A 17,646-nucleotide genomic window follows, 5' to 3' on the forward strand; every position below is an offset into this window, starting at 1 on the left:
AGCGTCACATACAACACAACGCGATGACGTCAATGAAGTAGGAGGAATTCCAATGAGCTGTTTTCAGGATAAAGAACCAGTAAACTGTCAAAGATCGTGTATAGGTGAAGGCTTTGAGATCTAAGGCATAAATCCTTCCACAACAGGCTGGTGGAAAGGTAGGGAGTCAGCCTGCTTTAAGAATCTTCAGAGAAAATGGGAGCTCTTTTGAAGATGAAGAGAATAAAAATATGGGAATAGGTGATTAACACCAACAACAAAATGTTTCTTCTTTCTGTACACGCTTCCTAAAATACAGTGCACATGACAGTATGTTTGTTTGTTATTTATGTTGCAGCAAAGGGAAGTGGTGGGCCTTTGAAGTACATAGTTCCTTCATAATAAAAATAATTTCTTCACCCTACTTTTCTGTAGCACCTATATCTTCAGTGATCTCTGCAGGAGGGCGAGCATCAAGCAGAGCCATGTCATAAGAACTAATTGTTCTACTGGGGCTAGAATTAAGTGCAAGCAACAGATCTATTCATGGGTCCATGGTCTATTATATATAGGGCTTACCTTAGCGATGTTGTAATTTTATGTTAGAGAACATTATCAGTCATCCCACTGTGGCATCACTCTCTGCCACCCAGTCAATGCCGACTCGTAGTAAGCAACACAATAGGGAAGGATAGAATCCCCCCCCCCCCCCCCGCGAGTCTCCGAGTTTGCAAATCTTCACTAGAGCAGAGAGCCTTCTTCTTCCCCTGAGGAGTAGGCTGGTGGATTTGAACTGCTGACTTCTTAGTTACAAATTGCCTTCCTAAAAGCTGTGCCTTCTAGCTACACTTAGTTGTCTCCCCTATTTACTCAGTGTTATACTTTCTATTAACTTGTATAACTTTGTACAGATATTGCAACTGGAGAATATTTCATTCCATGTGCTTATGCCCCCACGTCCCCTGCCCAATGCCTAACCGTTGCACATTGATACTGTCATAGGTTTAGTCAGTGGTATGGAATTTAAAACACTGCTGAGATAAGGAAATTATATATGTATAGGCCAACTATGAACCACAATGCATGAATTGTTAACTTGTACAGAATAAACTTTTAATTACTATTTACGAGAGTAATATATATAGATATATATTTATATAAAAATATACTATTTACAAAAGCAATAGCAGTAGTGATAGGGCAAATCTTCCAATAATATACATTCACAATAGCAGAACCATGCCTACCAGATAAGTAAGTACATGTCATAATAAAGCAAAGAGGGCATTAAAATAGTAAGTGTGCAGTCGTTCTGGGCCACCCATCTCTGAGTGCCCTCAAGGCAAGAGATTTGAAGTGAAGTCCAGCTGTCACCAGTTCTATGCCTTTGGATTCGCAGTGTCTGCCTCTTCTCGCCCTAGGGAATTTCAGCTTTCCATCCAGTGGCGACTGGGGAGTTTGAGGTAAAGTCACTTCACTCGGGGTTTCCACCCGAATTCTTCTGGGCTGGCCTATGAAAGATGTCATTTAAGCACTCCCTCTATTTCTTAATTGTTCTTATCAAGTACAATTTCTGATTTTTGAAAAACAAATAAAAGATGTTTCTGGAAATTTGGAACTGAGTCAAACCGAGAACCTGTGCCAGTGTCGATGGACCATTTTCACGTCCGTGACATACCTTTACACGCAATGTGCGCAGCTGAGATGGCTTACTGGTATAGGACTGGCTTTTGGAGAACTTTTAGTAACACATATCAAAATACCAAAGGGAATCCACAGAGAAAACCCAAAATATTTTTATCACACACTGTGATTAATCTGTCTTTTAACAGCAGTTATAACTTATTTATCTTATTTATTTATTTATCGTGTAGTTAAAATGTTCTCTTTCAAGGTAAGCATGGGCTGGGTTGATTTGGTTTCTCCTTTATCATTTAGTGCAATCTTGTACTGGATGATTCATTTCTGATAATATGTAAAGTGAAAATGTCAAGCCAAAGCCAGGGATTTTTCCCCCCTTACCTGTGTGATATAACTGGAGGGAAAAAACAATGGTGCTGTAGAAAGTTCCATTATCACATGTCTTTATATCTTGTAGATTTAACTCAACACATCTCCAGTTGTATCTTAATTCAATTCTTATCTTCCTGTAGTAGATGGGAGTGTCCTTTTGAGATAGCTGTAATTAGGTATCAATTGATATTCTCTGGAGGCCACCTTTAAAAAATAATTAACACTTTTACAAGGTGATATGATAACCCATTCACAGATAAGTTAGCCTAAATATTTAAGAGAATTGTAGTCATGCCTCCTGCTGTGTGATAAAAAAGTGTTTCTGAGAAGTAATTATATTGATTGAAAACATTGTAAACTAAGAGCATCAAAATAATTCTAGATTAAAAACCTATTAGTTCCATAACTGACAGTTATCTAAGAGGACCAAATCTTTACAGACTGGATTTTTATTTTCATTATTTAACCTTACTAAATGGAATGTCCTCATCAATGAACAGGAATAATAAGACCATCCCTATCTGCTTATCAATTGATTACTAGCTTACACATTCACACTGACTTGTTTCATTAAACACCACAAATTCTCATGTTTCCAGGACTTCGAATCAAGGTACAAATCAAAAGACAAATTTTTATTTTAATAAATATTAACAACCCTGTTTGTGGGGATCTGGGAGCAGACTATACTTCCAGACAAATGACTATGGATAGCAAAATGCCAGGTTAGTTTATTTTCCTATTAATGTGAGAGTGTGTTCCTATTTAGCATCCATATCTGTTTTTATGCTAAATATGACTATTTTTAAGATGAGATACTTATGAATATTATTTCTAAATTATTTTTTAAAATTCGGTTTAATCTCCAAGTATTGATTTACTTTATCCTAATAGAAAGCAAATGTTTGGAGAATGATGATGGCAACAAATGTACATATGTTCTTGACACAATAAGAATTGTACGAGCCCCCAATAAAATGATTAAAAAATAGAATCAAAGATTCAGAGTTTGATGTTCTAACTCACTACTTAGTGTGTGACAGAGGCAAAGCTATCCATTTGCTTTTCATTTAAGTTTAGTAATTATTGAAACTGAAAAATACAAATACAGTTGTATTTGAACATGTTAATGTCTATAGATTACACTTCAAAATACTCAGCAAAGAATTTCAGGTTAGTAGCTAGTGCAAATAGAACTTATAAATTTCCTCTATGTCCCCTTTACTCTTGTACATGCTGAAGGAGGTCCAACCAATTTGTGGTCCGTGGAATTTACCTGACACAAAATAACGTAGGAAGAGTTTCTGTACAACTCTGATGAAGAACAACAACGACTAGAAATGCCGAAATGCTTGAGTGTGCTACACTTTGCGATAAAGATGAGTGGCAAGTCAGTATGAGAAAACACGTCAGCTTTATGATAATCCTAGAATTAAGAACGGTAAGGCTGTCAGAAATAGCGTCACCACAGCTCCTTAACTTTACATGTAAAGAATCTAATATGTGATAATACCCAAATATCAAGATGCATTTCATGTAAAATAATTCTCCTTTTTAGGAGATACGTTGGAGTTTCTTGTTATTTTTAAACACTTTTCAGGTGTGCATGCATTTGTGTATGTGTCTGGGTGAGTGGGAGTGGTGGATGCATGTAGAACTCACACTGCATCCTTTTGAAGGTGCCTTCACGTATTATAAACCTTTCCAATTTGTAAGCAAAACCCTTCAACCCCTTGTATACTATGCAGAGGTTTCTTTATGAAACTTCCCTGAAGAAATTCATCTGAGATATGATTCTCAAGTAAAGCCTAGCTTCTCCTAAGCGTCTGGATATTTTTTTCTTAGTCATCATTAAGCCTTTTCAAAATGACCAAGAGAGTACAATGCTCTACTCAGTCCATTGATAACACGCTTACATCCCATGACTAGGGTTCGCCTCATGTTTATTTTGCCCCGAGTTGAGCTCAGAGATGAATTTGTCACAAAGTTTTCATACTTTTAAAAGTATATGGCATATACGTGCAGAACGTTTAACTTACCCAGTGAGACTTTTAATCTGTATAGAAGGCATTGAATAAATATTTCATAAATGAATGAATGAAGTTATGCATTTTATTTCTGGTCAATATGTCTCTGATGTCACTTACAGAACTCACAGCCTATGTCCTCTTCATAACAAAGTTATCAGTCACTTCATTTATTGCCTATTGGTTCACTATGTGACCGTAGGGTGAAAATGTGCAATAATCCTGTAAGATGTCTTTCTAATTGAAGCTACACTTGGTAAACTTTGTGTGAGTTCCGAATTCAGAAGGAAAAAAAAGTCTCTGTAACAACAAAGCCTGGCGTCAAAAAGTTTTTCCTCCAGCTACCAACCTCTGTGTCCACGGGAGGCATAGCGTAGCGTAGCATGCCGTGAAAGACAATTTCAACTCTCAGTAATTCTGTCGAGCACAGTAGAACTGCCCCATGGCTTTCCAAGGCTGCAAATAATTTTCAAAGCCGACAGCCAGTGGCAGAGTTGTGGTTCTCTCACTGCCCATCTAGTCGATGCTGGCTTACCGTGACCCCCCTGTAGGTTTCGGAAACTGTCTACAGGGGTAGAAAGTCCAGTCTTTCTCCCAAGGAGCTGTTCATAACTTCCCGCCCAAAGTGCAAACGCTGCACTCCCAGCGCTCCTGCCCTCCTGGTTAGCTGTTCTGTAACTGCTCACACGTGTGGGAACAGAGCTCCTTCCGTAGCATAGTATGATAAATCAGAAAAGTTTTGCTTCAGCTTATGAGCTGAACCTAAACTTTGAATCATTTCATGAAGACGCTGCTTTATTCTCATTGGGGGCCTTGTTGGGTAAGCTGGAATGCTAACTACAAAGTGGGCAGTTCAAATTCACCAGCCAGTCCACAGAAGAAAAAAGAGGCGGCTCTGCTATAAGAAAGATTTGCAGTCTTGGAACCAACATAGAGGGTACTTATGAGTCAGAATCAACTGATACTGATAGGTTTATTAGACATAAATGTGTATATTTATTATCCTTATGCAAACTGCCATAATATAAATCACAGCTCTCATCCAGAAATGTTTTTGCTCTATGAAAATTGTCTCTACTTAATAGATGGAACTAATAGTTTATTAAAATAATTTGATAAGCACTCAAACGCCATATATGTCAACTGAGTGATTTCTCAGTTCCTTCACAATTCCTTCGAAGAAGCTACTTTCTGCTCACAGCAAGAAGTAAGCAAGTGAATTTGTACTAAGATTATTCACTCTTAGCACCACTGATAATTTTTTCCACATAAATCATTCTACCTGAGATTAGCCTGACTCTTTCCTAGCACTTAGAGTACACATAATCATATTGTGCTTTTAATTTTTCCCCTAGGAAGAAGGAGGAAAGTACATTTTCCATAAAAATGAAGTCTTGTCTTTAGCATTCATCTGTGTGTTTTTACGAGAAGGGTAAAAAAAGAGACTATTCAAAATTGAAAATGTCCATTTATCTTTCTGCTACTGGTGCTGCAGTTCTGTAGAAAATAATGACAAAGAGACAATTCCATGAGGGAATATTGAATTGCACTTATGTTAATGGTTGATACAAAATAAAGCAATTACAGCTAAGTGTTATCTTTTGGGTCATTGTGATCTCAAAAGACAATTCAAATCATAAATATTCTGCATTTTTTATTTCTTTATGTTTCTTATTTCCAGGTCATGTTTTTCTTTCAATTTTTCAAAAACAGGCATTAATGTGGGACTATGTTCTATCAAGATATTCTTAATAATAAATTGATTGAAATGTCATACTATAAATGCATAAAGTATTGGAGGCTTTTAAAGAATGTACTTTTAAAAAATTCAAGAAATTGAGTTAAAATGAATTGCTCCCAATTATCCTCTCAGAATTTATAAATCCGATGATGATGAAGGAAAGTTTAAATAGCAAAATGTGCACAGATATCCCAACTTTACCAGGAACCAGTTGCACTGTGTGATTCCTGCGTGTTTCTCAGAGCAGAGTCAAAGGGAGTCAAGCGAGAACACTTCCCTGTTTTGTTTCCATACTGAAATCATTTATTGAAAAAAAGACAGTCTCTATCCCTAAGGATCAATGTTTCTGAACTTAAAATCATAAGTCACAAAGTGAATATGATCACATTTTATTTTACTGTGGATATATGTGAATATGTTTCCTTTAAAATCAAACTGAGTTGAACGAAACTCATCCTTTCCTTACCAAATCCAATGTTTATGTGGCACCTATGTAATTATCTCGCTACTTAGGAGAAGCCTAAGCCATTTACAGTGAACGATAGAATTGTGCAGAAGATCCCAAATATTTTCCTAAACAACAAATACCTCTCTGACTACTTATTCACATCATAACATCAGTGCTTATTAGTCCTTCGTAATTTTGGATATATTTAATATAATATTGTTAGTTCATCAGATAAGCAAATTGTTGTTCAACTAAAAAAAAGTAAGGCATGGAAAGAAGTTTAGTTTATATATTGCTTTCCTTCATATGCATTCATTGCCTTCCCTTGGAAGTTTATTTTCATAATATTAGATTAATATGCATACATTAATTTTGAGTTCACCTTGGATCCAAATAAACTATGTATACTATATTTTCTTGAAATAGTCTTTTAGAAAATTCTGATTTAAAAGCATAACTCCCTATCAAAGCATGATAATAGATTCAGAGTTATGAGACAATGATAAATTTTAAAAATATTAAGCTCCTACCATCCTTACAAAAGTATTACTAAAATTGCATCATTTGTCAGTTCACCAAAAGCAGGAGCAAAGAACCATTGTATTATGATATGAAGAGATTAATAGCAATATAAAATACAAATAAAATTTTCCATCGTTAATTTTATACCTCTTTCTTTTTAGGAGAATCTTTTCTGAAACATGGATTAGCATTAGCAACATACTTTAAGGAATAGCAAATGAATCTTTATGTGGTAATGCCTCATACAAATAAGTGAGTGTTTTGATAGCTATAATGCTGCTGAGTAATCAAAATGGATGAGCATAATTAATTTGTGCAGTCCAGTCTCGGCTTCCACAAAATGATAGTAAACATGACTGTGTCACTCACATTTGTGGAAAAATAGTACTTTATATCCTCATTATGTTTTGTTAGTGCACATAAGCCTCTCTAATTTTGCAAATTGATACACAATTTTCATGTTATTTGTATAATGAGGCAGCAGGCTAGAGACCAGACACTCCTAACCAACTCCATTTCTTTTCTCAATATGCATAAATGTGCATTATCAGTTAGAGAAAAGTCAGTATGTAGAAAGTATTATAAATAAGTAAATAAATAAATGTAATATCTTGTAAATACTGTGTTTTCTTTCTTCCTATACTTCCCATTTATAGGCAGTGTGAAGTAGAAAAAGAATGTCTATAAATCTATAAGTCGTGACATTTAAAATTGTATAAATTTGTGTGTAGGGCCCTCCTATCGCTGCTTCATAAGCAAATATAAAGCTCATCTGGGTAATACGTGCAAAGTAAGTATGTGACAATAGTAGTAATTCTGTCAACTCATTTTTGCCTTTCATCTTAATACTGTGTTATGTTGACAGATCTGGGAAATTTTAGTGGCCGGACAAGAAGTGCCGTCTCTGTGAGGGAAGGCCAGGGAGTTGTGCTGATGTGTTCTCCTCCGCCTCATTCACCAGGTACAGTAGGATCCCACGTTCTCTATTGCTGCTGCTCTCTCTGACTGGGTGCTCATGCTTTTAGACCGTATCGACTAGACAGCAGGCCAGGTGAAATGTGCATGGTTTTCTTGACATGTATCAGAGTACCAGATGTGTAATTAAGCATTTTGTACTCTGAATGCCATTGGACAGACAGGAGACTGAGCTCCACTGATAACATTGTTTTATTGCCATTCTTACTGTTTACTTGTCATGGTTAGGTCTCTGCCTGCCACTGTCAAGGACTATATTGCCTGCAGTACAAGGCACGTGATCAATTGAGAGAGGAGAAACTTTTCAAACTTGTTTGGAGTGTCAAAGTGGAGTTAATGGAATACCAATGTGTGTCTTGCTTCTGATGATAAGCTGGAAACTTGATTGTTTATGGTGTTGTTTGTCACACTGAAACAAAAAAAATTACTTAAGAAACAGTGTATCTTATTGTTATTTAATTTTTAGTTTCAAATATATATATAATTCTGGTCACTGGGGCTGTTGCTCAGAAAAATCCGGACAAGGGATAACTAACTCATGGGATTTGGTAACAGAGTAGTAAATTTTGCTCTGAATTAGGAAAAAAAGGTAACCTTTTGTCACTTTCCAAACTCACAGATAGTGTCTTTTAATTTGATGTGAGCCTCAGTATGCAAATCAGCCTGGTTTTTCCTAAAATACCATTTCTAATTTATTGTGACCAGCACCAATTGAAGTGAGAGAGCTAAGAAAGGTAAGTAGAGGTAGTGGATATGGAGATAGGGAGTGAAAGAGGGAGAAGAGAAGAAATCACGCTGAAGGTGGGCTTAGCCTATCTAAAAAATTATGAAATCCTTAGACATTACAACTGAAAGTGAACTCAGGGTCCTGGTTTTTTAGTCATTTTTGTTGTAATTAGGATGATTTAGTTATATTTATTTTAAGAGTATGTTATCAATGTAGTTACTAATTCTGTATTGCCATGAATAGTTTACATCACAAATAAAAGATTCTAACCAAATTTACTCAAAATTGCTCGCCTTGTATATGACTCTCCTCCCAATTTTTATTTCAATTGAAGAACAGTAGACTGCGTTTCAACAGGAAAATATTCTGGGGAAACACAGGGCTTTTAAACTCAGAAAAGAATCACTGTTAGTAAATGTCTCCGGTTGTGGCCATTCTTTGCTGCATGTCATGCCAGCCACCGGTCTTTCTCTGGGCAGTTTGGAAAATTTACAATGAGCATGTTGAAACTTGCTTGTATTTAATTCCAATTTAAATTCTTCTAAGAAAACTGTTTTACTTTTAAAGATGTGAAAGATATGTGATATTTATAAAGGTCATATCTAAGGTTGGGTATGTATGGTTTGAAAGCAGTAATAGATAAATAGTTGTTAGAGAAGCAGAAGGTGAAGGTGGAGGATGAGGACGAGGCTGAGAAAGGCAATGGCAGCTTTGAGAGGATACAACTGACAAACATCAGCTCGACAAGAGTTAATGACATGATACCTGTAAGAAAAGCAAAATTGTCTGGGATATAATCCATATTGCAAAGCTATTGGAACATGTACAAATTAATGCGTCATTAAAATGGAATAAGATAATAGAAAGGAAACCTTTAGAATAACAAACAGATACATTAACCAATGGGCAGCAGAAGTACTAATAATTTCAAATGAAAAAAATAGTATAATGATTTGCATTTGGGGTAAAATAACCAGAACATATGAACATATATCAATAATTTATCAAATAATTATTTATTTTGACTAAGATAAGTTAAGTAAAGCACACATTCATATATATGCCATATGAAATAATAGGCTGGTTATACAATCTAAGGTCAAGGAGCAATTGTAAAGTACTAGTCATTAGGTTTATAGTCTATATTGATGATCCATTCAAATGTCAATGTTAGCACCCCAAGGTTTTCAGGGAACTCTGGCATGCTCCAAAGTAATAGGAGTAACTCAGCATCCAAGTTAGGGCCAATGACTTACCAGATAGTCAGCGGTTCCCCAGATAGCCATCAGTTACATATCTTTAACTTCTCAGTTGAACACACTAAACTGCAGTTTGTCTATCCCTAGACGTGGCTCCTCCTGCAGCCATCTTATGTTTAACTGTCTCTTCTACCGAGTCTCATTTGCCACTGACTGAGACTAGATCTTCTTCCTTCACATTTCCCATGCTGGTGTCTTTCGTTATAAAAACCCTGCGTTGAAACACAAGTCATCAGATTTACCATTTTTTGCCCCTCCTTGTTTCAGTCATTAAGACGATGTAAATTCAGGTCTCAAAGATTTTAACATTGTAAGCCATTGTCAATGTTTTGATAGTATGCTAGCTTTAATATTTGATTATTTCAAAGGCACGTGGATATCTTTTCAACACTATCCTCCCTCTTCCTTTCATTTATTCTTTACAACAAACCACCTTCACCACTCGATCTGCCACTTTAACAGCTGCAACGTAACACTTGTCATACGGAGAAGCATCTTGCAGGATGACCAGCAGCCTCGTCTTGGCTTACCTTTCTAGTGTCCTGGTTCGAGCAGCCCTTTAGGCTCACTGACGTCATTACTCCTACCCAACCTTCAATCTACTTCCCCTTGATTTTCTCCTTAAGCATAGTCATTTTCCTGAGAACATCCTCAGTTTACTTATCCCACTTAGCTTTGTCACAGTGTCTGGGCAACGTCTGTAAAATTCCAGTGCTGGTTAAGCCCGACTTTCAGCTTACTCCATACCTGACATTTTCCAGCTTCATCTGGTAGTCAAAAGCAAGCAAACATACCAAAAACCTCACTAACATTGAGTTGGTTCTGACTCATAGTGTCCCTTTAGGACAGGGTACCCTGCCTCTGGGTTTCAGAGACTGTAACTCTTCACGGGAGTAAAAAGCCTCAGATCTCTCCCATGAGCTGCTGATGGTTTCCAACTGCTGACTTAGAGGTTTGCAGCCCAACACACTCACTATGCCACCAGGTTTCCTAGTAAAACAAAATAACACACACAAAGATAACCAGCTATGCAAATGAATTTCATTTTGAAATTCAAACTATGAATTTCAAATGGACTTTATAGTTGACCAGAAATTTAAAATTAAAAACAAAAACTTAGGCCTTTTGTACTATGTTTTTGTTAGGTACCGTTGAATCAGTTCCAACTCATAGTGACTCTACGTTCAACAGAACACTTCTCAGCCCTGCGTCATCCGCATCATTGCTCTAAAGCATGAGCCCGTCATTGCAGCCATTGTGTCGATCCAGCTCATCAAAGGTCTTCTCCAGAGATCGGTCTCTCCTGAAACCTGTCCACAGGATATGAGACAAAGTTTCTGGGTCTTTGCCTCTAAGGAGTATTCTGGTTGTACTTCTTCCAAGACAGATTTGTTTGTTCTTTTGCTAGACCAGGTTGACCAGAGTAACAAGTCCAGCAGACCCACTAGGTAGACTTTGAACTATTAACGTTTCATTTAGCAACCAAGTACTTAATTTTTGTGCCATAAAGATTACTTATACCACATACTACTGACAAATCTTTAATGTATCCTGCCCCAAACTCACTCTGTATAAATTACCTTGCCTCTGATTCTACTGTGAAAAGAAAAACAATCCTAATAAAATCTGATTTTTATCTTGCCACTTATTTTATCTAGACCAGTCATTCAGCTGGTGCACTCTGATGCATCCATTTTTGCCCGCTTGAAGGAAATGCTTCTGTTTCAGCAATTCTCTCTTCACCTCTAACCAGAGATCATTCCCTGTTTTCTAGATCACTCATCAGCATTAAGTTTTTCTGTTATTTACTCTTAACATTTAAAAATGAAAAGAAAAAAACCTCAACCCAACTCCTCTTTCATCTACTGCCACATTTTCTGCTTCCCTCTGAAGCAATAATCTTAGAATGCTTAGTCTGTACTTACAAAAGCCAATCTTACTCTTTCCATTTTGACCCCATTCTTTCTATCAGCAGCTTCATTGAAATATTATAAATGTGCCACTGAATGAGTTTAAATAACTCATTAGGTGTGGAAATATTGTTAGGGTTCTGGAGTGGATAATACCTCGGTTCTTCGTTGTGCATGCTGAAAGATTTCACGCCGAAGCACGTTTTGTAATCCAAGTTGAGTCTTTATGGAAGGCAGGAAAGTTCCAGGTCTTACAGTATCAAAAGGGTACACACTAGCTCTGGAAAGCATGCCAGGCCATGTGGAAGTGGCGCTGGGGTTCCCAGCTGGGCACGAACAACCACATGGAAAGGCCCATCCACACATAAGGAACTAGGGAATCCCCAGAGACCAAGTGGCCGAGAAGTCAAGGACTTGTGGGCCACAAATAAGCCCTAACAGAGCTCTTTACAGCATGCTCAAGTAAGGGCAGAGAAAAAGAGACTGGCGGCAGGCCAAGAGTTGTTGCCAAGAAAGCAAGGGGACAAGAGGGCAAGGGGGCATGCCAGAGTGTGCTCCCTGCCTTTATTCTATCCTGCCCGCTGACTTGGGAAGGTGTGGTTGAAGGTATTGGTTGGCACCATTGGCTGAGTTAGGGCCACCTGGGTGATGTCATGAGCCCAGCCTAGTTTGGGCACCCAGGTGCACCTCCCACCTGGCTCAAGGGCATGCTCAGTTCTGGATTTCCCTTATTGATATCTAATAGTTGCCTGATTTCTTTCCAATCTCCTCTGTGGGGGCCCTAAATCCAGCTACCTAACACTATTCCCCCCAATCCAAATGTGGAATACTTCCATTATTCTTAAAACTCAATGTATAGAACTATTGTCATCCAATCCCATTCATTCTCAGGCAATTAAGGATTAAGAAATTGCTTTTTGTCTTTTCTGGCATTTTATTTGAATGGAATCATTTAATGTGCTGTTTTTGTGTAACTTTTTTCCTGAGCGTAATGTTTCTGAGAGTCAGTCATATTTTTGTGTGCTGGTAACTGTTCCTTATGTTGTTGACGTGGATTCTGTTGAATTAATATATCATAGTCTGTTTATGTATTCCTCTATTTGTGTACATACTATTTATTTCATTAATTTTGGGGTCTTAGGAACAGTGCTGCTGTACACATTGGTGCAGACATGTTTAAATCTCTGCAAATAAATACTTAGGAGAATCAAATCTCTTTTTTAGCTGTTCGAATCAAACTTTTTCCCCACGCCCACCCCACGCTATATCAAGTTCAAAAAATTACTTTGATTTTACTTAATCTGGTGAGCAGTCCTTATTCTTTGTGGTGACATTTCTTTCTCTATAAAGAGAAACTTGGGTGTACAGTGGGGAAAGAGCTTGGCTGCCAATAGCCGTCTCCTTCTGCCAAGATGTGCTCTCCTGGAAGCTCCGTGGGCATTTCTGCTCTCTTCTGTGGGACTTCCATGAGCCGGGATGGACTCAGGAGCAACCAACAGCTTGGTTTGGGTCCTTTCTTCACTTCATTTACAGGATTCAGCACTTACTTGATTTTCCTTCTATTTCACTTCATAATCTGTTCTACCGTTTGCCTCAATTCTCTGCTTCAGTGGTTGAATTTATCATTATAATATATCATCACTCCCTTTTAGTTTTCCTGAGAGGAAGACTTTAAATACTGACATCTCACCAATCTATGTCTCCAACTATGACTCTAACTTGTCTGTTCCGTTGCCAAGTTAACATTGCTATTCAGATGACTAATTGGTACCTCCAGCATGACCTTCTCTCCCACTAAACTGCTTATGTCTTTCTAAACCCCTTCTTCTGCAATCGTTTACAACTCAATTGATGGCAACCCTGCCCACTATAGAATCTGGCTACTTCCTACTCTCTTAAATGCCAATATCTTATACCCAGGTTATTGCAGCAATTTCTTAATTGTTCTCTATCATTCTGGTTGTATTCTTTCTCAGACTATACTCCATTCAGTAGCCAGAGAAATTCTTTAAAAATCTCAAATTGAATCGTTACTTCTGTACTCAGAACTCTCTAAGAACTGATCTTATTTAGATTCAAAGCCGAAGTTCTACAAATAGCATGGAGAGCTCTCTTCATTTGGTCCCACGTGATTTCCCTGACCACCTCTGGTGCCTTCCTTGTTTGCAGTCACACAGATCTTGATATACCTCCAGAGAACATGCATGGCCCTGCCTTCCATCCTTTGCAATGACTTTTCACTGGAAATCACTTGGCCCAGATAGATGAATGGCTCACTCACACCTCCCCCTTCTAATCTCACCATTTCCTGTAACCTTTCCTAACCTTCCTCATGTCATTTGCACCATGCAATCCTTTTTGGCTTTATTATTCTTCAACTTCTCATTTCCTGTAGACTGTGTCTATTTACTTACAAAAGGCTTCAATGAGTTCATGAAAAATTCCATGACCTCTTACTTCTGGTTTTCTGTGAACTTTTTAAACTCCCTTGGCTATATTGTGTCCATTATAGTTCGATTCGATTAAGCTATGTTTCACAAAGATGGAAGTCTATAGGTTTTAGTCATTATTGTAGCTCAGTCTCTACCAGCGGGGCAAGAGAGTAAGAGATAAACAAATATTTGTTGAATGAATATATGCATTGTTATCAGAAATAAAATTAATGTAAACCCTTAGCCAATAATGAACTATGAGACCATTTGCTAGAGATTTCAAACACTAGAGGAGGGAAAAATAGATCAGCTATGTGGTAGGAAAATATTTTTTCTGTAATTTTTTTTCATGATGATGTTTCAAATGAACTTAATTGTGGAATAGGGAAGAGGAATGTATTGCACCCATCAATATGGAAGAATACAATGCAACAATTTATGATGAGCACAAGGGCTAACTGAAACCTAAAAGTTTGGAATTTTGGAATTAATTTCATAATCATTCAGAATAGATGATTTCACTGTAGAGCTTTAAATATTTAATTAAAAAAGAACCTTGGGAATAAAGTTTAGCATTAAATTATGGCTGATAACATGGAAGAATCTGTCTAAGAAGAATAAACCAGGGTTTGGGAGTGAATAAACAATAATCTTGGGTAGTACTAAAGGTTAGTGCAACTAACTTAAGGTTCGTTTGTTTGTTTTTCTTTTTCACTCACAAAACTAACTTAGAAGTTAGTGGTTGGAATCTACTCAGAGATAGGTGAAAAGAACGATGTGATGATCTGCTTCTAAAACGCAGGGATTGAAACCACTATGACTCACAGTTCTGCACTGACAACGGGGTACTGTGACTCAGACTTGGTGCGATGATGACAATTGGTAGTGTTGATGGTGGTGATGTGAATGAGTTCCCGAAAGTCCTTCATTTTAAGTACTAGCTCTGACACCTATGTATTAGCTATAGCTCCAACAGCTGTTTTTCTTTTGGTAAGGTATAACTATATTTGAATCAATAAATCATCTGGTAAATCTAGAAATATCACACCCAAATTTCTGGCTCATCTGAAGAATCATGTAGATCATCATAGCAAATGTGTTTAAATGACACTTGATTCCATTCCCACCCTTGTTTTACTTCCTTCTTTCAAACCATAATTAATTAATTTTCTTATAAATTGATTTTATACAGATTAAATGCCACCAAAGTTGTCATCAAGTTTTCTGATGCATGGCAACCCCACATGTGTGTCAAAGTGGACGGTGCCCAAGAGTTTTCAATAACTAGAAAATAGATTGTGAAGCCTTCCTTCCTATTTGGTCTAATTAGTAAGAATGTGTCTGTGAACAGATTAGTCACAGCTGCTTTCACCACACAAAACTCGGGGTAGCAAAAGTCCACCAAAATAATGAAGTTTACTAATATTTTAGCTCCCCGAGTAGATTATAGCCTGGAGCCCTGGTGACATGGTGGGTTGCACATTGAGCTACTAACCAGAAGGGCAACGGTTTGAAAGCACCAGCCTCTGCAGAGAAAGAGGAGGCTGTCTACTCCAGTACCCGCTTGCAGGATTAGACACCGACTGGAGCAGCAGTTCTTCTCTGTCCTATGGAATCTCTATGGGCAGGAATAGACTCAATGGCACTGAGTTTGGCCTTTTAAAGTAGAGTATTGATTAAAAGAAGAACGAAACAGCTTGACATATTTCTATTTATATTCCTGATGCTTAGCCCAGTTCATGACATTTACTAAGTACTCATTAAATGCATGTAAAGTGATGGAAAGAATGACTGATTCGAATAGTTGACGTTTACAAGGCTTTACATAGTCCTTGGCACCTTCTTGGCACTACTTGATTGTGACCCATTTCATGACATGTATTTACGTCACTGACTATCACATTCATAGTTTACTGTTTCAAAATAAAGCAGCTACAATGATTAAATGGTATCTGTATGAAATGATGAACTAGTGAAAAATAATTTAAAATAATCAAATTATTAATTTTCTTATTACTTCACATGGATATCCAGTGCATATTTTTTCTGTGAAAAAGCAAAGTCTAGGATTGACTTATTTGCCAAATTCTCATGGTGCTTTCTAAGACACTGATATTAATCTCTGTCAGTAACATATGAATGAAAACAACTGTATTGGACACTAAGGTGGTTAGTCATCTACTATGAAATATATATATTTTTCTAGACAGTTAAGTTCATCTTCCCAACATTATTTTGGCTGCCAATGAATACTTCTGTCACTTTAATATTACCAAAATAGCTCTATAAAATGTGAAATAGACCTATTAAAACTTATGACCAATGGTGGTGGACATCTCTCCAGGGCTCTGGCTGCCATCAGCGTGGCTCAAATGACTCATCAACAGGAAGGTGAAGCAGAAAGAGAAAGGTGAGGTTTCCAGGCCCATCCTTATGAGAAGGCCACGCCCACAAAGAGGTACCTTCAGACTGTGAACCTATGGACAGGCTAGGCTCCACCCCTTCCCTCTATGAAGTTGACATGGGATTATGTTATAAAACATTATTATATAAAGATCATAATTTTACATATTATATGTAATCTAATCCTTCTTAACTATCTGAGTTAGTAAATACTGCCATACTTATTGCATTGGTGATAATGTATTGATGATATATTAAACTTTAGGAAGGATAACTAGGACATTTATGTTCTCCCAAGATTTCAATCGCTGATAGATTTTATACCAAATCATGGGAATTTGGGTGGTTATTTGTTGTTAGGTGTCTTTGAGTCGATCTGAACTCATAGTGACACCAATTACAGCAGAATGAAATACTACTACCCAGCCTGTGCCAGCCTTACAATTGTCGTGTTTGAGTCAGTTGTTCTGTCGATCTCTCTTTCAGTGTCCTGTTTTGGATGAAATTTTCTTTTATCAAGTATGATGTCCTTTGTCCAAGGCTGATTTTTAAATGATCAATTTCACTTGTTATTTTACAAGGCATGTAGAAGATCTTTATATGTAGATTTTTCAATTTGAACACTTAAATACTCTGATTTGGTTATGAATTGATTCATGAATTAAACTAAATATTCGATGACAGAGAACTCAGGTTTGTTCCTCTGTGATTGTTTCATTAACTAAGATAGAAAGTTTGGTTGAGGACCAGAAAAGATAAGTCGCACAGTGATTTTTTCAGATCCTAGGTACCCCTGTTGTTATTGTTAGATTCCGTCAGCTCACTTCCAACATTCAGAGAGCTGATCACAGCGGAAGAGAAAACTGCAGTTCCTCCGTCATGCTCACAATAGTTCTTCTGCTTGAGCCCCTTGTTGGTGGCCACGGGGTCCGTCCTTCTTGTTGAATACCTTTCTCTTTTTCACTGCACTTCTACCAAGCATGGTGTCCTTCTCCAGGAGCCGGTCTCTCCCAACAGCCTGTGCAAAGTATGCAAGACCCATCTCTCAGTCCTTGCCTCTAAGCAGCACTCTGGCCATCCTTCTCCCAAGACAGGTGCAGTTGTCCTTTAGCAGTCCACGGTACTTTCAGTATGCTTTGCCAGCACCGCAATGCAAGTGAATTGATTCTTCATCCATCTGCTTGATTTAATGGCCAACTTTCACTTGCAT

The 17,646-nt window shown here is 37.4% G+C and overlaps 1 protein-coding gene across 1 annotated transcript in view; it reads left to right on the forward strand.

Annotated features, from left to right (window-relative positions):
* The window catches only part of CNTN5 (contactin 5), a 557,068-nt gene that overhangs the window by 102,282 nt on the left and 437,140 nt on the right, over window positions 1–17,646 (forward strand). The window contains exon 6 of the mRNA XM_075547810.1: window positions 7,596–7,691. Within this exon, the coding sequence (XP_075403925.1) occupies window positions 7,596–7,691 (96 nt within the window). The remainder of the gene's footprint in view (window positions 1–7,595; window positions 7,692–17,646) is intronic.

This window comes from Tenrec ecaudatus, chromosome 4 (genome assembly GCF_050624435.1).
Source record: "Tenrec ecaudatus isolate mTenEca1 chromosome 4, mTenEca1.hap1, whole genome shotgun sequence".
Lineage (NCBI taxonomy): Eukaryota > Metazoa > Chordata > Mammalia > Afrosoricida > Tenrecidae > Tenrec > Tenrec ecaudatus.